At 59.7% G+C, this 19,542-nt stretch overlaps 2 protein-coding genes and 1 long non-coding RNA gene across 7 annotated transcripts; 1 reads left to right on the plus strand and 2 right to left on the minus strand.

The window, feature by feature from the left end:
* Positions 1-697: 697 nt before the first annotated feature.
* Positions 698-3,952, minus strand: LOC109695618 (nucleoredoxin like 1). The gene is made up of 2 exons (XM_020178247.2): positions 3,144-3,952; positions 698-986 (listed from the first exon to the last, which is right to left on the minus strand). The coding sequence occupies exons 1-2, from the start codon at positions 3,467-3,469 to the stop codon at positions 698-700; spliced, it is 615 nt and encodes a 204-aa protein (XP_020033836.2). The 5' UTR covers positions 3,470-3,952.
* Positions 3,953-4,358: 406 nt separating this feature from the next.
* On the minus strand, positions 4,359-5,810 carry LOC141416542 (uncharacterized). The gene is made up of 3 exons (XR_012441213.1): positions 5,719-5,810; positions 5,108-5,253; positions 4,359-4,527 (listed from the first exon to the last, which is right to left on the minus strand). It is a non-coding gene; the product is annotated as an uncharacterized lncRNA (long non-coding RNA).
* Positions 5,811-5,892: 82 nt separating this feature from the next.
* LOC141416543 (long-chain fatty acid transport protein 1) lies at positions 5,893-19,241 on the plus strand. 5 transcript variants are annotated; one of them, XM_074053495.1, is made up of 13 exons: positions 5,893-6,092; positions 7,470-7,637; positions 12,725-13,119; positions 13,225-13,389; positions 13,472-13,541; positions 14,249-14,340; positions 14,439-14,548; positions 15,532-15,741; positions 16,293-16,419; positions 16,500-16,637; positions 16,729-16,893; positions 17,193-17,339; positions 18,102-19,241. In XM_074053495.1, the coding sequence occupies exons 2-13, from the start codon at positions 7,471-7,473 to the stop codon at positions 18,257-18,259; spliced, it is 1,944 nt and encodes a 647-aa protein (XP_073909596.1). In that variant the 5' UTR covers positions 5,893-6,092; position 7,470; the 3' UTR covers positions 18,260-19,241. The 5 variants fall into 5 exon arrangements, with proteins under 5 accessions (XP_073909596.1, XP_073909595.1, XP_073909597.1 ...); XM_074053494.1 differs by lacking the exon at positions 5,893-6,092 and adding an exon at positions 6,731-6,890; XM_074053496.1 differs by lacking the exon at positions 5,893-6,092 and adding an exon at positions 6,731-6,890 and having other exon boundaries at positions 16,500-16,616.
* Positions 19,242-19,542: the final 301 nt, after the last annotated feature.

Raw genomic sequence — 19,542 nt, forward strand, 5'->3', positions numbered from 1 at the left:
AAAATAAAGTTCTGCTGGTAAAGGATTGCTGTAATTTTGCAAATGCAATATTTTGGGCAATGTCTCAATATTTCTAGGTATTCTTAAAAAGCAGGTGCACGAGGACAGGCGCTGGGTTAGGGTTAGGGTTAGGGTTAGGATTGCGACTCCTCCGACCCTGTCCCCTCTTGCCCGGGGTTTCGGGGACCCTGCCTGCTCCGCCCCCCAGAATCCGGCCCCTCCTGGAAGTGGGGCTCAAAACAGACATCATCCCACCCCCACTACAACACCTCCCCCCTCGCCACCCCCACATCACAGCCCCCCAGCCCTGTGCTGAACAGAGGCGTCCCCCATCCCCTCCTCTTCTGCCCTGTGCTCTGCCTGCCCCTCCCGTGGGGTGTTCAGGTCACGCCGTCACCACCCCGCGCCCCAATCCCTCTTCCCCATTCCCTCCACGCAGGGACACCCTCCACCTTGGGGACACCCTTCACCTTGGGGACACTCTCCACCTTGGGGACACTCTCCACCTTGGGGACACCCTTCACCTGCCCTCCACCTTGGGGACACTCTCCACCTGCCCTCCACCTTGGGGACACCCTCCACCTGCCCTCCACCTTGGGGACACCCTCCACCTGCCCTCCAACCGAGGGACCTGAGCAGGACAGGGCTCCTCCAGGCCGCCCCGCCCCCACGGGCCCCGCCCCCCCACACACCCCCGTCAGAACCACGCCCCGGCCCCGCCCCCCGCCCCGCCCCTCGGCTCCGCCTCCACGCGGTACTTGCAGCGGCGCAGCGGCTCGGTGAGGCTCCGCGGCGCGGGGTCGTCCAGGTCCTCGGGCTGCAGGAAGTTGCGGTCCAGCACCTCGGCCGCCTCCTGCCAGTTGGCGAAGCAGGCGGGGCCCAGGCGCTGGATCTCGTCGGCCGCGTCCCGCGTGAGCACGTCCCCGCCCGGCTTGAGCACCACCACGGCCGGCAGGTGCTGCACCGAGAACTGGCGCCCGAGGTCCCTGCGGGCAGATGCGGGGTGGTGACCGTGGTCCCCAGCCCGGACCTCCTGCAGGACTTCTGAGTGTAGTGCCCTCATCTTGCCACTGGGGGCGCGCGAGGACCAGAACCACCGGGCCTGCGCCCACCCCAGGGCCTTTGCACCTGCTGCGCCCGCAGCGCCACCTCACACTTGTGCTGGATAAGACCCCGTTTCATCCAGATTTCAGCCCCCCGTCCCGTCTTTACCCACCCTGTGCAGCGTGTCTCCCCTAGGGCCTTTCAGCATCCAGCATATTATTTATGAAAATGATTTATACCATATTATTTATGCCATGAAAACCATAAAGAAATATTAAGCTGGGTAGAGAGCCACGGACAGGGAGGCCACTCCAAGCAGATGGCCTTTGAGCTGACATCTGTGGGATGAGGAAGGGAGAGCTGGGGACGGGTATCCCAGGCAGAGGGCAACACATGTGCAAAGGCGCTGAGGTGGATGTTTGGGGTACAGCCCCCTCACGCAGATTCCGGTGTTCTAAGTGTTAGGGGGAAGTCAATAAGAAACTGTCTGAAACCCCAGGAGACCCAGTACCAAACCCCATCTGGGCCAGAACCCACACTGCCTGCCCACAGGTGCCAGTTGTTTTTTTGTTTTGTTTTGTTTTGTTCTGGGGTTTTTTTTGGTGATACTGGGATTTGAACTTAGAGCTTCACACTTGCTAGGCAGGCGATCTACTACTTGAGTCACTCCATCAGCCCTTTTTTGTGAAGGATTTTTTTCAAGAACTATTTACCTGGGCTGGCTTCAAACTGTGATCCTCCTGATCTCTGCCTCCTGAGTAGCTGGGATTACAGGCGTGAGCCACTGGCCCCCAACTTTCTTTTGTTTTTTTGATACAGGATCTCACTGTATCACCCAGGCTGGCCTTGAACACTTGATCTTCTGGCCTCAGCCTCCTGAGTGCCGGGCACAGGCATAGCCACCTCACCCAGCTCCGAGTTTTGATAGGAAGTCTGTCTGCCATCTTCACCGCTGCCCTTTCTTTCCTTTTCTGTAGAGGGGAGCAGGAAGTGTTTCTCTCTCTCCCCCATTTCTCCCTATTTTATCCTGCTTTACACAAACACATCCTTGTGAAAAGTTTAAAAAGAGTTGTCATTCGGCTGCACGGGCAGTGTCCCCATGACAGTGCCATGGCCAGAAACCCTTGGCCTGTGCAACAGTCACGACCTCTGCCACTCGCACTCAGTTGGCTCAATGCAAACCACACCGGGTGTAGACAGTCAAAACGGCGACAACTGCCAACACTTCTTTCAATTTTTTGCTGCATTTGAATTCTCTGACTCAGTGCTGACTAGGCAGGTGCTCACCACTGGAAATGTTTTCATAATAAGAAGTTGCACTGAAAAAACAATGAATTGAGAGCCGGGTGCCGCTGGCTCACGCCTGTAATCCCAGCTACTCAGGACGCAGAGATCAGGATGATCACGATTCAAGGCCAGCCTGGGTAAATATTTCACGTGACACTATCTTGAAAACCCCTTCCCAAAATAGGGCTTGGTGGAGTGGCTCAAGGTGAAGGCCCTGAGTTCAAGCCCCAGTACTGCAAAAAAAAAAAAAAAAAAAAAGAATTGCATATGGTGACAGCTGTGATCCCAGCAATCAGGAGGACGGGGGAACCAGGAGGGTATGAGTTCAAGGCCAGCCTGGGCTGTGTATTGAGGCCCAGTCTCGAAAAACAGGGTGGACAAAGCAAAAAAGAATGAAAGCATGTCTTGTTGAGAAGGGGCAAGTCCTCAGTCCAGTTTCTAGGTCTCTCCTTGCAAAGTTCGAACCCAACTACGGCATCCTTGGTCTAAAGCCTGCTCTGGCTCCCAGATATGCTGAGCTCTTGCCCACACCTGTTAAGGTGGCTCTGTGACCCCTCCTCTGCTTTTGGGATCTGGTAGCGTCCCCGACTTGGACGTTCTTTGTCCTGACAGCCTTCTGGGAACCCTTCTTCCCCTCGGGGACCGCCCTTACTGGCTGAACCCTGACCTCTCCTTGCCATTTGCCTCCCACACTGAGCTGTGAGTTCCCAGAGCGGAGCGGGAGCGGTGAGCACATGCTGCACTCCGTCCCAGCACCGCAAACCCCACGAAGATGCCTTCTCCTCCAGGAAGTCCTCCGGACCCTGCCTCACCTCCTCAGGCCATCCTGGAAGGGCAGGAAGAGCCACTTGTCGGGCATGTCCTTGAGGAAACGGCCCTGCTGCTCCTCCGTGGGGTCCTGGGACACGTACACCAGGGCCAGCTGCGCGGCCCGCAGCACGTAGAACTCGTCAGTGAGGCGCACGAAGAAGTCGCGGAGCACCGGCGCGAAGGCCTGGCAGCGCGGACAGCCGCCCGCGCCGAAGAACAGCAGCACCAGCCGGTTCTCCAGCCGCCGGCACAGCTCGGCCTCCGTGTCCAGCGCGTCCTGGTCACTGTTGTTGCGGAGCAGGACGCGGCCCCAGAAGAGGGACACCATGGCTGCGCTGGGGACAGGGGGGAGGGGCCCCCTTTGGTGCCCGCTTAGGCCACTTAATCCGCCTGCCTGACCTGGTTCTCAGGTCTCCAGGGAGCGGCCAGCCTGGCCCGCTGGGCCATTTCACACATTTTACGCATGTCGCGTATTTCACGCATTTCCCGGTTCAGGTGGCTCTGCTGATTGCTACATTCCTTTTGCTTTCTTTTTTCTTTTTTGGGGACCATGGCTTGCACCAGTGGTCCCCATCCCTGGGGCTGAGGGAGGAGGCTCCTGAAGCTTAGGACTCCCAGGCAGCCTGAGCCTCCTCAGCTCCTACTCAAGGCTGGACGTGGCCTGTGGGCGGTGTCCCCTGAGCCCTGAAAGACCTTGTGCAAGTGTCCACTCTGAGCGCCACCTGGATTCTTTCCACTTAGACAGGAGTCCTGGGCTGGGGTTAGCACCTTGGCACAGCCTTGCCTAGCCAGGGCCTGGACTCCACCCTGGGTACTGCGAAACCAAAACAAAATGCAGACAAAAAAGAAGGGTGAGAGGTTAAGGGTTGTCTCCAGCCACTAGGAGCAGGTGGCGCTGAGGGACAACCCTGGGCCTCCAGAGGTGCTGGCTGGACACTGACTTTGGATTTCTGGCCTGGAGCTGTGAGAACAGACTTCTGTGTTGGTGGCCTTTGTGACAACAGCTGTGGGACACTGGAGTCACTTGCCCTCGGGGAGGGAGAAGGAATGTTGTGAACGTGGAGACGTGCAAAACCGTCAGCCAAGAAACGAAGCTGGAAATGTTTCGTCCTTTGAACAGCATCGCCTCTGCGCTGCAGATGTTCAGAAGGACGCCAGGAGTGTGTGCCAAGCCTGGCAGCCCTGACACTATGTGCTGAGACCCGGGGACCCTGTGGGTCAGCCTTCCCCGGGGACCCCACCTGTGGGAGCGGTAAACAGTGCAGGTAAAAGGTTATGTCACCTTTCTCCTGAAGGAACACTCATGCAAGGTGACTTGAATCCCTCTTCCCTGGTTCTGTAGCTCATATGTGCCTTATTTCCTTCCAGCACAGCTCCTGAGTCCTCCTGTGGGGCCGTTGGAACTGGTTTGGGAGACGCTGTTGCTATGCTGTGCTCACCCTGACCTTTCTGTATTTTATTTCCGTATTGCTTATACTTCCTTCATCACAAAGTACCAAGCAGCTTCCTGGCTGTGGCAGGCCACCGCCACCCACCCATCATAAACAAGACCCTCCCAGGAGGAAATGGGGATGCTGCACCCCCACCAGGCATCCAAGGTGCAGGGGACAGAGGTGATGACACCCAGAGAAGGACAGAGCCTAAATTCTGCCCTCCTGTCAAGGAGGAGGACTTTACCCCAAGTCTTAGGGAATGGTTGTGGCTTACAATTGGAATTTTATTTATTTATTTATTTATTTATTTTTGTGGTACTGGGTGGGGCTTGAACTCAGGGTCTACACCTTGAGCCACTCCACCGGCCCTTTATTTATGACGGAGTTTCTCAAGATAGGGTCTCGAGAACTATTTGCCTGGGCTGGCTTTGAACCTCAATCCTCCTGATCTCTGCCTCCTGAGTAGCTGGGATTACAGGCGTGAGCCACCAGTGCCCGGCTTATTTTCTTTTTTGAGACAGGGTCTTACTTACTTGGGTTCCAGCCTGGAACTCAAGATCCTCTTGCCTCTGCCTGGGGAGTGCTGGGATTATAGACCTGTGTTACCAAGCCCAGCTTGCAATGGGAGCATCTTGTATTTTAGGATGATAACTGCCGTGCCTCTGGAGGTCTGGAGGGTCTGCAAGCAGAGGGATAAATGAGGATTAGCAGGAGAAGGACCCCGTAGAGTTCTGGGGCCACTTTAAGAGAAAGTTGGGTTTCAGACTGAGGACGGTATGCTGGGACGAAGTGCTTAGCGCACTGGATGAAAAGGGGAGGAGAGGAAGAAGAGGGGAAGGAGGAGGCGGCTGGGAGGCAGACAGAAAAGGAAGTGGGCCAACCCAAGAGGGAATTAGGGCAAAAGCAAAAAAGAGGAAGATGGGGGAGGATTCGAGCAGGAGGAAGAGGAAGGCGGAGGGAAAAAGGGACAGCTAGCACCCAGCCACATTTCTCAGCTCCAGCCCTCAGTCTCTTATTCTGTGAAATGGGATGGTGCTGCCTGGCCAGCTGGGCAAATCCTCACTGATGGCAGCCCGAGGAGGTGGTGTGGACCAGTGATTGGTGCTGGGCCCCTCCTCTGTCCCCTGGCCCCCAGCCCACTCACCCAGGGCGACAGCGACGTGTGGCAGCTGGAGTTGGGGCGGGGCGAGGCCTGCCCAGCCTTGTCCCGCAGCACAGAGGCACTGGAGGCTGGCCCTGGCCACCTCCCAAGGAGAGCTCCGGGAAGGTCGGCCAAGCAGGGCGCAAAACAAGCCTCGGGGTGGGCGGGGGGCGTAGAGGGGGACGGGAAGGAGGGACCCGGGGCCGCGCTCTCAGGGACCCGTGCAGCGAGCAGGGCCCGCAGGCTGCAGGAGCAGAAGCCCCTGGAGGGACCCACCAGTTGGGCTGGGCTCGAGGTCCCCACCCTGGCTCCACAGCCCCTGCCTGAGCTGGGAGCCCGTGAAGGAGCAGCCAGGCGGACGGTGCAGGCGGCCTCAGGTCAGCCAGGGAGCAGGCGATGGGTACCCCTGCCCGGGAATGTCAAGAAGAGGGTTTGGGTGCCCCTGGGGGAGCACTTAGTCCCGGGGTGCAGACAGATCTGGGCAGGGCATCCAGAAAGGACGGGAACCTGGTGGGTGCATTTCATCCTCCCTATTTAGACAGGCTTGGGGGGATCCAGGACGTTTGGGGACCTGATGGGTGCATTTCATCCTCCTTGGGTTTTTGGGTGAGCACTTAGTCCTGGGGTGCAGACAGGACTGGGGGGGATGCGTTCAGGAAGGATGGGACCTGGTGAGGTCTTCTGTTAAGACTTTGAGATTTAACTGACAAGGCTTTGGGGACTAGGATTTAGGATCAGCTGGGTCCTCCATGCACAAGACTGAGGCTGGGTTTGGATTCGGAACCTTCCGAGACCCTCCTTGTCCCCGGAATGTGTGCTGCGGATCGGAGCAGCCTGAGGGCTTGGATTTAGGGCGAGCTGGGGCAAGAATGCAGCAGGCGGCCCTGGGCGTGAGCTGGGATTTCTGGTCCGGGGCCGGGGCTCTCGGATGCCATCTGGGGCCGGGCCGGGAACCACGCCCCTCCCGCTGCGCACACGTGCTTTAAGCGCACGCGGCGACGGGGCGGGGCCAGGCGCGGTTGCCCTGGAGACGGCGGCCGTCCTGGGCGGGCCGTTCTAGCCCCCTGGGTCTCGTTGGCTGTTGGCTCTCTGGCCTCGGAGGCGTTTCTATGGTCGTCGCCTCCGGAAGGGGGCCCCGCTCGGCTATGCGGGATGAGGAACTAGGAGCTAGACAGGTGTGAAGAGGGGCTTGCGGCGGGCTTCCTGGGCGGGGCTTGGGTGCGTTGTAGGCCTAGTGCGCCCCTCCTGGGGAGGTGACAGCTAGGCCACAGGCTGGGGCTGGATCTAGTTGAGAGTTGACAGGCGGGGGCTCGGGGGCGGGGACTGGGGCCGTGGGGGGTGGAGCTTCAGTCAAGGGACTTGCCGGAAGGTTAAGTGGTGGGGCGGGGCCTCCTGACAGTGAGTGACGGGCTGGAAGTACTTGGCGGGGAGGGGGCGAACAGTGATTGGTAGGGAGGCGGGGCCTATCCGAAGCTTGGCCAATCCTAGTGCTGGGGGCGGTGCTATCTTGTGGGCGGGGCTAGCCTGGGGCGAACAGTGACCGACAGGTGGAGAGGGAAGGTCTTGTTATAGTGATTGGTCGGGAGGCGGGACCTACTCGAGGTTTGGCCAATTTCAGATCTGGAGGCGGGGTCTGTTCGTAGTAACCTTGTTCGGGTTACAGCCCGGGGATGGGGGCGGAGCTAGCTCGTGGGTGGGGTTAGGCTGGGGGCGGGGCCTGGCCGCCGCAGCCTCAGCGCGCTCCACCTCCCCAGGATGCGGGCTCCGGGTGCGGGCACGGCCTCGCTGGCCTCGCTGGCGCTGCTGTGGTTCCTGGGGCTGCCGTGGACATGGAGCGCGGCGGCGGCCTTCGGCGTGTACGTGGGCGGCGGCGGCTGGCGCTTCCTGCGCATCGTCTGCAAGACGGCGAGGCGGGACCTCTTGTGAGTGGGGTCCGGGCTGCGGGGCCGGGCGGCTTGCTGGGTCCCTAAGGACCTGGGGGGGACTGAAGGGCTCCTGGGAGACTGCAGAGGACACATTGGGGGTCCGGTAGGTTTAAGGTGATCAGAGCTTTGGGGGCTGCTTTGGGGACGCGGGTGGCAACCTGCGGGTCTCTGGGTAGCTGGTGGAAGTTGTAGGGAGCTGGGTCTTGGGGATCTGGGGGGCTTGCTGGCTGCAGGAGTCCCCTGGGGGCTCACAGGGGTGATTCAGTGTCTCTGGGGGCCGCCCAGACTCTTGGGGTCTAGTCAGAGGTGGGGGAGAACGGGCCCCTTGTGGATCCTGTAAAGACTTTTAGGGTCTGTAAAGAGTGCGTGCCTCCTCTGAACCTTTACACGTAGTGACTGCTGTGTATTTGAGAGCTAGGGTCGTGTGGAAGGTTCCGTACTTGTCTGGGGGTCTCTGGAGATGGGATCTCGGGTGTCATGTGTATGCAGGGATTCTGGGGTGTCTCAGGCTTGCTCAGGGAGTTGTAGGGGATCTTCTGGGATGTAAGTGTGGCTGGAGGTTCCAGGGAGTAATTCTGCACCCCACACGGGTCCCTGCTGGGAGGTGGAGGTACTAAACCATTTTAAGGGTGGGGAAAGTGAGGTTCACTGAGGGGAGTTAGGAAGGGCCCCCCCAAGCTGACTGGTTCTGAACCTGATAGACCTCGCCTTCTCCATGCTGAGGTCCCTCCACCTGCCTCTGCCTTTCTGACATATGCATTGTCACACATTCTCTGTGGCCCCCTTGTCGGCAGGATAAAAATCTCCCTGCGCACTCAGGGTCCTGTCAGCCTGCCTCTGCCACCTCCATATGTTTTCCTGGTTCCCTAGTGGGCTTGCTTGGTCAGGGTCACTCCCTTGGGGTGGGGACCCCTCCTAATGTTCTCCTCAGCTTCCTTCCCTGGGTCTTTATTGTCCATAGAAGCTGAAGCTGGACCACATTACTGAGCATGGCTCCCTCCTCCCCCCCAATCCAGCCAGTCTTGCCAGCTTGCTGTTGCTAAACACACTCAGCCTTTATTCCAGCCCCAGGGCCTTTGCACTTGCTGCTCCTCTGCCTGAATGGCTCTTTCTCTTCTCTTCACTGTCTGTCATGGCACAGCTTAAATAATGTCACCTCCTCAGCAAGCTCTCTGCAGACAGTGATTCTCTGAAGCCCCTCCCACACCCTTGCTCTTTGGGAAAAAATGACATTTGTGAGCATGCCACGGTAAGCACTTTACAGACTTGACTTTAGCAAGCACTCCCAACAACCCTGTGAAATAGGTTCTTTGGCCCCAACTTAAAGAGCAAACTGAGGCACAGTATGACTCATCCTGGGTCACACTGGTGGCAAGTGACAGGAAGAGACAGTGTGACCCCAAGCCTGTCCTGAAACCATGGGTAGCATTTACTGTTGCTGTGAGGGTGCTTCGACTTTCTTGCCTTTTCATTCTAGGACATCCCTCCCCTCTTGGTGTCACTGTGGCCCTGTCCCCCACTTGGGCTTCCCTATAACAGGAGCAGGGGATAAGTTACCTGGAGGATCTTTCCTAACCCCTGGGCCATCCAGACCTAGCTCCCTCTGCCCTTGGAACTCTGGGAATTTCTATGCCTGGCTCTGTCTGTCCAGTGGGGCAGGTCCACACTACTTCCTGACATGGCTGTGGGAGACAGCCCTGAAGATGGTCACTGACCCCTGCCCTGTTCTTCACACCTTGTGTGGGTGTCTTTCAGAGTATGTGACTCCATATAGGTGTTGTCCCCATCTCTGGTTGCTTGCTCTCAGGGAACACCTGCCTCACTGTGTGGAAAGGTTCCTGAGTGTGCATAGAGGTGGTTTCTCCCCCATGAAGCCTCAGCCTGCCCACCTGGTGCACAGTAGACCCTGAAACAGAGCCACACACAGAGCTAGGCAGTCCCAGCGTTTTGGCTGCCGGAACTGTAATTTTCAGCTCCTAATTTTGGGGTCATTTGTTATGCAGCTGAAGCTAACTGTTGCACCTTGTATACCGCTGGCCACGTACTGGTCCTTGTTCTTGTCACTCTGGAAGGGGGGACTTCTTATCCTGTCTTGCTGGTGGTCTGAATCACATAGCCAGGGATGGCAGGGCTCCAGATCCGCGTCTTCCCCACTGTGTGACACAGTGTCTTCCAAGTAGCCCGGCTGGCCTGGAACTTGCAGTCCTGCTGCCTCTGCCTCTCGTGTGCTGGGACAACAGGTATGGCGGCTGCGCCCGGCTGAGCTGGGTGCGGATGTTGGGTTCTGGCCATCTGTGAGCACTCTGCTGTCCACCTGACTCACGCTGCTCCCTGAATGGAATCGGGTCACATGTTTCCTTGTTGCTCTCTTCCTGCCTGCGTCCTGGGACACAGGATGAAAGGAATGGACAACAGGAGGTCCTGGGAAGTCCAGGCCGGATAGAGGTTTCTTTGTGATTAGGCTGGGGGTGGCTTGGGCTGCTGCCCGGTGGCGCCCAGGCCTGTGGCTGGGACAAAGCTCGGAATGCCTGCAGCATGGGCGTCCTTGAGAGAGAGGAATGGCGGGCGTGGGCCACAGAGGGGCCAGCTGAGGGCTGTGGTAGCCGCTACCGGCCCTCGTGTGCAGCCCAAGCAAGCAGCTGCAGCCTGAGTTCCTGTTTCTGGCTGTTCTATAGAGAAGAGGGAGTGGCAAGAGAGCTTACTGTGGCTGCTGGCCATGCTGAAAGTCCTGTCCCTGTGTCTGTGACACTTACATCCCCAAAGGGTCCCCAGAGTCAGGACACCAAGTCACTCTTAGGAAACCCTTAAAATAGCTAGGCATACAGCACGTGCCCAGTCACGTTGGTCGCTGTTTGGCACCTTGGTGGCCAGAGCCTGAGGGTTTGGCTGTGACCTCAGCTCTGTCCTTTGTTGGTCTGGTGGAGCTCCGTCCCCTCATCTGTGATGTACGTAGCACCCCCTGTAAGAAGCATGCATTGAGTGCCCTATGGTGCAGCCTAGACACTTGACCACCGCCTAGGGCACTAACAAAAGCTTGGTGTCAGCCCACAGGAGAGCAGAGGGGACCCGTGAGGGGCTTTGGTTCTGGGCTATTCTGCCCAACTTGCTGTATGACCTCTGCCTGTTAACCCACCTGGCCGAGTCCCCAGCACAGGTGTCATCTGAGAGCTGCACGGTCAGCATGAAGCTCTCGTGGCAGGTGCTCAGAATGGCCTTCTTCTTGTAAGAAATGTACCCTAGGCCTCAATGGTAACTTTGGGAGAATTTTTTTAAATTTGCATTTTATTTTGAAAAAGTTGAAACCTACAGGGGTTAACAGCGCATCCCCTCTCTGCAGTGGCTCCTGTCTGAGACTGTCTTGTGTTGCTGTAGCAGATGGTCAGGCACTGGGAAGTGTATAAACCACACAAGTTTGTCACTCACAGTCCTAGTGACTGGGAAGTGCATGACCACCAGGCCCCAGCCAGGGCAGGTAGAGAGAGCAGAGAGCCTCATGCCTGCTTTTGTGGTGGGCCTGCTCCTTGGAGCTCGCTGGCCCACTGTCAAGGGCAGAGCCCGATGGCCTGGATCCACAGCGGCTCCTCTGCACTGTTGGTTGGTGGTGAATTTCCAACACACGAGCCCTCGGAAGAAAGCTGTGTTTGTCACTGTGGGAGGCCCCTCAGTGGGCCTTGCCCCACGACCTAGCTCCCTTATGGGCCCCCTGCCTCCTCCCAGCATAGAGCCCCAGGCAGCAGGGTTCACATCTGAACTGTGAGCTCAGGTGGACTCATCCTTTTAGATGGTCCTGTGGATTAGTTTTGCAGCTGGCCATACCCAGGAGGGCAGGGACTTGGTCTGTCTCTGCTGCTGTCTCACTAGTCCCTGTCCACCCAGAGCAGGGGGAGAGGTGAGGACAAGATGACATGAGTGAACTGCTTGTGGCATTGCAGGGCCATAAGTGGCACACGTACAAGAGTAGAGCAGGAAGGGGGCACAGAACCCAGGGTGGAGGCAGCAAGAGAGGAGCCCACAAATGACCACCTGAGTGGTCATAGCTGGGCCAAGGCCTGGGGGAGGAGCCCGATGGATGGGCGTTGCGCGAAGAGCGTTAGGGCCCTGAGGTGAGAGCATGCTGGGTGTGTGCGAGGAGCAGTGGAAAAGACCTGTGCTGGATGAGTGAGGGTCCTGCCTAGGGCAGGCCTGGCACACAGGGGACTTGAAAGAGTCCTAGCTTCTGTCCCCTGCTGGCGTGGGCGGTGGAGCTCAGCAGGCTGGAGCAGGGGTGTGTGGTGCGGCATCTGGGACCTCAGCGACCTGGTCCTGACCCAGGGCATCGGGAGGGGCTTCCTGGGCTTCCAGGGTTTGCGGTGCTGGTGAGTGCTGTTCTAGCATGTGTGAGAGGCCCTGGGTTCCATCCCAACACCCCCCCATCCCTCCAAAACCCTGTTTATCACCTGCTGTGTCAGATCCCATTGAACACGCTTTCCCACTGAGCCACAACCCCAAGCCCTAAAAACAAAAACAAACAAAGAAAACCAAAACAACAAAAAACTATCCCTTATCTACCAGCTATGAGTGGCAGCCCCTGGCTTCCCATGGTCATTGGGGACCAGGTTCCTCTAGGGAGACTGTCCCTCCTGTCCACTGTCAGGTGAACGGTTCCTGCCACCAGCACCTGCCATTTCTCCTGCTAGACGTCTCCGAGCCCCACCTGGGGCAGGAGCACCCCTCCCCTGCTGGGTGAGCACATGGTGGGTGGAGAAGACGTCACTGTCTTGCTTGGTGCCATGGAGTGACCAGAGGCGCAGCAGCTGTGGGGTTGGGGCTGCTCTCTGGGACCTGGTTGGGGAGCCAGTAAGACGCAGGCCTGGAGGCCACGTGTGGAATCCCCAGAGTGACAAGCAGAGCATGGGCGCCTGCTCCACCAGGCCCACCAAGCCAGCTGGGTAGAGGACAGGGTGACCCATTCACATGTGGTGGCTTTGCCCGTGGTCCCCTCCCCAATCCAGAGGGTTCAGCAAATCTCACTGCACCCTGGATGGGGATGTGGAGGCCTGGGGAGGGGGCCACCAGTAACACTGTGCCCCCCCCCCGCCCCCCAGCGGCCTCTCGGTTCTGATCCGCGTGCGCCTGGAGCTGCGGCGCCACCGGCGTGCAGGCCACACCATCCCGCTCATCTTCCAGGCAGTGGCGCGGCGACAGCCTGAGCGCCTGGCCCTGGTGGACGCGGGAAGTGGCGCGTGCTGGACCTTCGCGCAGCTGGACGCCTACTCCAACGCGGTGGCCAGCATCTTCCACCGGCTGGGCTTTGCACCGGGCGATGTGGTGGCCATCTTCCTGGAGGGCCGGCCCGAGTTCGTGGGATTGTGGCTAGGCCTGGCCAAAGCGGGCGTGGTGGCCGCGCTGCTCAATGTGAACCTGCGGCGTGAGCCCCTGGCCTTCTGCCTGGGCACCTCAGGTGCCAAGGGCCTCATCTACGGCGGGGAGATGGCAGAAGGTGAGGCCACCAGGACGCGGGGACCTGGGGCTGCCAGGTGCTGGGTCTGGGGCCTGGGGATGTGGGTGTGCATGTCCCACTGTGACCTCCATGCTCCTATCACAGCGGTGGCCGAGGTGAGTGGGCAGCTGGGCAAGAGCCTCCTCAAATTTTGCTCTGGAGACCTGGGGCCCCAGAGTATCTTGCCAGACACCCAGCTCCTGGACCCCATGCTGAAGGAGGCCATCACCACCACCCCACTGGCACAGCCCCCCAGCAAGGGCATGGACGGTGAGTACAGGGGGCCCTCTTGCCCACCCTGTCTCCTCTCCACTGCCCACTGGCCGGGCCTCAACACCTGTATCTCCTGCAGACCGACTTTTCTACATCTACACGTCGGGGACAACTGGGCTACCCAAAGCTGCCATTGTCGTGCATAGCAGGTGAGGGTCTGTGGAGAGAGTGACCCAGACCACCCCTGATGACCTGCTGGTGTGCGGTCTGGGGATGTCTCCAGGCCACCTATGAGGCCCACAGCCATCTCAGGGCCCTGTGTCCAGTGTTCTGGAACTCCTCTTGTCCTCCCCACCTCTTCCCCACATTTGGCAAGTCAGGGGAACCTGTCCCTCAATTTGTCCACTTTTCTCCACCCCTGCTCCTGTCCCTACCTAGCCTTGCTCCCCTTAGGGTTTCAAATCCTAAATCAGCCCTCCTCTGCCCTCAGTCTCCTGGTGCCTGCTCTTGCCCTCAGAATAAAACCCATTCTCTAGTAATACAGGGCCTGCCCCTTCCCTGGTGTCCTTTGTCTCCCCTTCACCCTTCAGTCGCCCTCTTTGGCCCCTAGCACTGCATCAAACCAACCGTGCTCCTTGGAGCCTCAGGCCCCCCGCACGTGTTGTGCCCTCCGCCCCAGGGTGTCCAGGCACCCTTCCGTGGTTTATCCCCACAGCTGCTCGCTGGGTGTGGGATCCTGCATCACCTTCCCAGACAGAATCTCCCAACCGTCCTGGGTGTGTCATCTCAGCCCCGTGCCCCGTCACCCTGGCGGCAACTGCGCCATCACAATTATTTCTGTTGAATGCACCACCTGGCTTCCCCACCCCATTCGCTGGGTCTCAGGGCCCAGCGCTGCCCTCCCGCCCCTCCCCAGGTACTATCGCATCGCAGCCTTCGGCCACCACTCCTACAGCATGCGGGAGGCCGACGTGCTCTACGACTGCCTGCCCCTGTACCACTCCGCAGGTATGGGGGGCGAGGGGCGGGGACCCCTCAGAGCCGCACTCTGCAGGGAACATCATGGGCGTGGGGCTGGGGGACCCTCATGGAGCCGCCCTCCGCAGGGAACATCATGGGCGTCGGGCAGTGTATCATCTATGGACTGACGGTCATCCTCCGCAAGAAGTTCTCCGCCAGCCGCTTCTGGGATGACTGCGTCAAGTACAACTGCACGGTGAAGCCCCGCCCAACCGTCCAGGCCCCGCCCTCACCCTGAGGCTCCGCCCCTCACCCAGCAGTCCACCCCTCCGCTCAGGCCCCGCCCTCACCCTGAGGCTCCGCCCCTCACCCAGCAGCCCACCCCCACCGCCCAGGCCCCGCCCTCACCCTGCGGCTCCGCCCCTCTCACCCAGCAGTCCACCCCCTCCGCCCAGGCCCCGCCCTCACCCTGAGGCTCCGCCCCTCTCACCCAGCAGTCCACCCCCACCGCCCAGGCCCCGCCCTCGCCCTCAGGCTCCGCCCCTCACGCTCAGCCCTTCCCCCACCGAGGCCCCGCCCTCACGCTCAGACCCCGCCCCTCACGCTGAGCTGTCCATCCCCGCCGCCCAGGCCCCACCCCTCATGCTCAGGCCCCACCCATCAGGTCTACCTACCCCTCCCCCCAGGCCCCGCCCCTTCCCATCCAATTTTCACCTCCAGCCCTGCTCTGTGTCTTTCTGCCGGATGTTTGGAATTAATTAGGATAAGGATGGCGAAGACAGCCAGGGTCCCTTGAGTGCCCGCCGGGTCCAGTTCAGGCCTAAAGCCTGGACGTGTACTCACTGGAATCTCAGACCTGCTCGGGAGTGGCCAACAGCATCACGCACTTGTATTTTTATTATCCTGTGCTAGTTGCGCAGGGGTTACATTGTGACATTTACGTATCCCCTGCACTGTTCTCCCTCTTCCAACACCCTCCTCCCCATCGCACACATTTGCGACAGGGAAACTGAGGCTCATAGTACAGCTGGGCTAGGGGCAGGGTGCGTGAGCTTCTTAAGGCGTGGACAGCGGGTGCATCCACTTGGGCAGAAGACGCAACCAGGCCGGGGTGCGTTCTGAGCAAGGAACGCCCTGCGCTGCGGTCCTCACCCTTAGACTATGGGTGGGGAGGCCCGGGTGTCAGACCCGCGGGCTCCGCGGCCCCCCAGCCACGCCCTGCGTCCCGCTCGCCCACAGGTGGTGCAGTACATCGGGGAGATCTGCCGCTACCTGCTGAAGCAGCCGGTGCGGGACGCCGAGCGGCGGCACCGCGTGCGCTTGGCTGTGGGCAACGGGCTGCGGCCGGCCATCTGGGAGGAGTTCGTGCAGCGCTTCGGCGTGCGCCAGGTGGGCGAGTTCTATGGCGCCACCGAGTGCAACTGCAGCATCGCCAACATGGACGGCAAGGTGTGGGCCGCGCGGTTCCCGTGCGCCCCAGAGCGGACCCTCCTCCCGTGCGCAGTTAGTCCCGACCCGACTGCGCCCCTGAGCCAGAAGGGCGGGGAGACCTTGGGGACCTCCATTCTCCGTTTCATATCTATAAGTGGAGGTCCTGGTCACGCAACGTGGCTTTGTCACGGGCTCGGGTCACCATCCCGCCGGATAGGAGGCTCACTGCAGACCAGCTCCATGGCCTCCCCAGCCTCCATCCTTCCTGAGCCCTTCCCACCCCAGGCCAGGAACTCCTCAGGATGAGGGTTCACAGCAGGTGCCTGGGTTCTTTCCTGTCGTCTCCTTCCCCGCTGGGTCCCCAGTGCGAAGAATATGCAAGGTCCCTTCCTGGGATGACCAGCCCTGGAGGACACTGGCCATGCCACCTGAGGCAGATTCCACCACTATCGAGCCAACATTGGCCTGACATGTGGAACGAGCGTTTCTGCTCACAGGGCAGGGGATGCAGAGTCAGTGGGGAGGGCCATGCCACATCTCTGCCTGGCTGACTCGGTCGCCCGTCCCAGGTCGGCTCCTGTGGCTTCAACAGCCGCATTCTCACCCATGTGTACCCCATCCGGCTGGTGAAGGTCAACGAGGACACAATGGAGCCGCTGCGGGACGCCCAGGGCCTCTGCATCCCGTGCCAGCCTGGTGAGCAGGACCCCTCCTCCAGCCCTGGGGAGCTGGGGTCCCCTCCTTCCTCTCTCATCCCAGCCTGGCCTCCTCCCCAGGGGAGCCCGGCCTCCTGGTGGGCCAGATCAACCAGCAGGACCCGCTGCGCCGTTTCGATGGCTACGTTAGCGAGAGTGCCACCAGCAAGAAGATTGCACACAGCGTCTTCTGCAAAGGTGACAGCGCTTACCTGTCAGGTGCGGAGCCTGCTAACCCCCCACTCCCCCCACCCCCGTTGCTGGACGGTGGGCGGAGCCTCACCTCTCCCCTCCCCTCCCCATCCGCCAGGTGACGTGCTGGTGATGGACGAGCTGGGCTACATGTACTTTCGGGACCGCAGCGGGGACACCTTCCGCTGGCGCGGGGAGAACGTCTCCACCACCGAGGTGGAGGGTGTGCTCAGCCGTCTGCTGGGCCAGACAGACGTGGCCGTGTACGGGGTGGCCGTGCCAGGCAAGCTGGGGTTGCAGAGGGGTGCTTGTGGGGTGCAGAAGTGCCAGGGGAGTCCAGCCACAAGGGACCTGGAGGGGAGAGTTGCCTTTGGGCAGTGCACGACCTGGCTGATGGTGGGAACACTGGGTCTGGAGGCCCATTCACATGTGATATGTTGGGCTTTAGTTTTGTCACCCAGAAAAATGGGATCGCTCTTCCTCAGGTGCAGGGAGTGAGGCCGGACCAAATGTTCGCTGCTTGGGCGAAGGGTGGGTAGCACCAGTGTGCGGGTGTGGTTCTCACAGAGCCTCTCTCTCCAGGAGTGGAGGGAAAAGCAGGCATGGCGGCCATCGCAGACCCCCACAGTCAGCTGGACCCCGACTCCATGTACCAGGAGCTGCAGAAGGTGCTGGCGCCCTATGCCAGGCCTATCTTCCTGCGCCTCCTACCCCAGGTGGACACCACAGGTATGGCCGCCTCTGTCCATCCGTCCATGAGCTCAGCAGCCTACTTGTTCCTCCTACTCCAGCTCCCAGGCTGTGAGGCAGCCTAGAGCTAGCACAAACTCATCAAGCCTCTTCTCCACCCGTGAGTCTCACTGTTAACACCGTCCACAGGGCCTTTTGTTGGAAAAAATACCCTTATTACTATTATTTTCTCTTTGGTGGGACTGGGCTTTGAACTCAGGGCCTTACACCTTGAGCTGCTCCATCAGCCCTTTTCTTGTGTTAGGTATTTTCGAGATAGGGTCTTGTGAACTATTTGCCTTGGCTGACTTAGAACCATGATCCTCCTGATCTCTGCCTCCTGAGTGGCTGGGATTACAAGTGTGAACCACAAGTGTCCAGCAAAATTTTTCCTAAAGGACCAGACAGTCAGTATTTCAGCTTGGCAGGCCATATGGTAGCCAGCTGAATGTGTAAATGAAAGGGTGTGGATGTGTGCCAATAAAACTTTATTGACAAGGGCAAGTCCTGGCCCCAGTTTGTTGTTGTTGAAACATTACTCGTGTCCATCCCATGGGGGCCAGAGGGGAGCAGGTGGGCTCTGGCTGTGGTTATAGTGAAGGAGGTAGGGAGGCCTCCATGGACGAGGCTCTGGATAACAGGGATTGAAAGGACAGGAGGCTGCAGGCCACCCATGTGGGGCATGGTGGCTGTGCTGAGGCCTGGTGGGTGGGAGCAGCAGCAATGGCTGGAGCCCTGCAGCCTCCTCCTCTGCCCGCCCAGGCACCTTCAAGATCCAGAAGACGAGGCTGCAGCGTGAGGGCTTCGACCCGCGCCAGACCTCAGACCGGCTCTTCTTCCTGGACCTGAAGCAGGGCCACTACCTGCCCCTGGATGAGGCGGTCTACAGTCGCATCTGCTCCGGTGCCTTCGCCCTGTGACAGCCTCCCTGTCTGGAGGCTCGGGCCGGAGGTGGTCATGGCTTCAGCCAGAGTGCTGCCTGGGATCACCTGTCTCACCAGCCACCTGTGTCACCGGCCACCCTCCTGGAGGACCACCTGCAGAGGCACCTGCCCAGCCACACCTCTGGCACCCTCGTCTCCCTCCATGCCCGTCTCCTCCTTGCGGCTTGTCCCCAGGAGCAGAGCTGTGTTCTGAAGCTCCATCCTGTGGGGTCCCCAAGCCTGTCATCTGCTCCCTCCCTGTGCCTTACGAGCCCAGCACAGCCTCAGCTGCTGGGTCTGGACGTTGTTGTCACGCCTCACCCTCCTGTCCAACCAGGGCCACCGTGCCCGGCCCGCCAGAGGTCCTGGTCAGGAGACCAGGGTTTTTTTTGTTTTTGTTTTGCTTTTTGAGATGGGGTCTCTCGTCTTGGCTGCAGTCCAGGCTGGCCTCAGCCTCCCGGGTGCCGGCCTGGAAATGTCCTAGTCCAGGTCATCACCTTTTTGCACTTTCTTGTCCTGTGTACCCAGGAAGCTTTCACAGCTGTCTGTCACCACAAGGATGTCACCACTGCCTAGGTGCCTGAATCCAGGCATCTTCCTGCTTTGACCGGGAGGTCATAGTCTCCTGTCCCTGGAAGGGCCTCTGGTGTCTCAGCGTGGCTTCTGGGTGGTTCCCTTCCTCAGGTGGCATCTGATATGGCCTCTCGGACCCCCTGGTGGTGACTCTCTGGGTGTCCCCCTGGTTTGCAGCTGATGACCCAGACCCTGTTGTAGTGGGCTGGGACGACCCTGCTGAGGTGGCTCACGTCCCCATAGGTCTTAGTGGCTCATCTCAGGCACTGTGTCAGCCAGGTTGGGTTAGGGTTAGGGCACAGTGGGGACAGTGAGTGTCCCCTGGCTGCTTCCCATGCACTGCACGTGGTGAGGTCCCTTCCCCAATGATCTTCAGAAATAAACCTGCAGCACCTGTGGGGATCCAGTCATTTGTTTCCTCTGCAGTTCAGAAAGGGCACGGGGAGGGGGGGATACATGGCCACACAGCAGGATGGTGGCTGTCCTCCCTGCCTGTGCAGGGTACTGAGGACCCACAGGGCTCCCACAATTCAGGACAGAGAAGGGACATCTGATGGTGAGGATGAAGATGACCCCACCCAGGCCACACTGTACTTGCTTGGTCTCTGGCTGGATCAGGTGTCCTGGGGGCTGCAGGATTCATGTGGCACTTCACTGGCTGGCTGTTTATAGGGCGCTGGGAAACAGCAGGGTGAATGAAGCGCTCA

Source organism: Castor canadensis, chromosome 14 (genome assembly GCF_047511655.1).
Source record: "Castor canadensis chromosome 14, mCasCan1.hap1v2, whole genome shotgun sequence".
Classification (NCBI taxonomy): domain Eukaryota; kingdom Metazoa; phylum Chordata; class Mammalia; order Rodentia; family Castoridae; genus Castor; species Castor canadensis.

What these genes read in the sequence shown, in the direction of transcription:
- LOC109695618 (XM_020178247.2), bottom strand. Translation starts at nt 3,469, where the DNA reads ATGGTGTCCCTCTTCTGGGGCCGCGTCCTGCTCCGCAACAACAGTGAC. An exon ending in TTCCAGGATGGCCTGAGGAG is followed by an intron (nt 987 to 3,143) that starts GTGAGGCAGGGT and finishes ATCTGCCCGCAG; the next exon opens with GGACCTCGGGCGCCAGTTCT.
- LOC141416543 (XM_074053495.1), top strand. Translation starts at nt 7,471, where the DNA reads ATGCGGGCTCCGGGTGCGGGCACGGCCTCGCTGGCCTCGCTGGCGCTG. An exon ending in CCCCAGCAAGGGCATGGACG is followed by an intron (nt 13,390 to 13,471) that starts GTGAGTACAGGG and finishes TATCTCCTGCAG; the next exon opens with ACCGACTTTTCTACATCTAC. An exon ending in CTGCATCCCGTGCCAGCCTG is followed by an intron (nt 16,420 to 16,499) that starts GTGAGCAGGACC and finishes CCTCCTCCCCAG; the next exon opens with GGGAGCCCGGCCTCCTGGTG.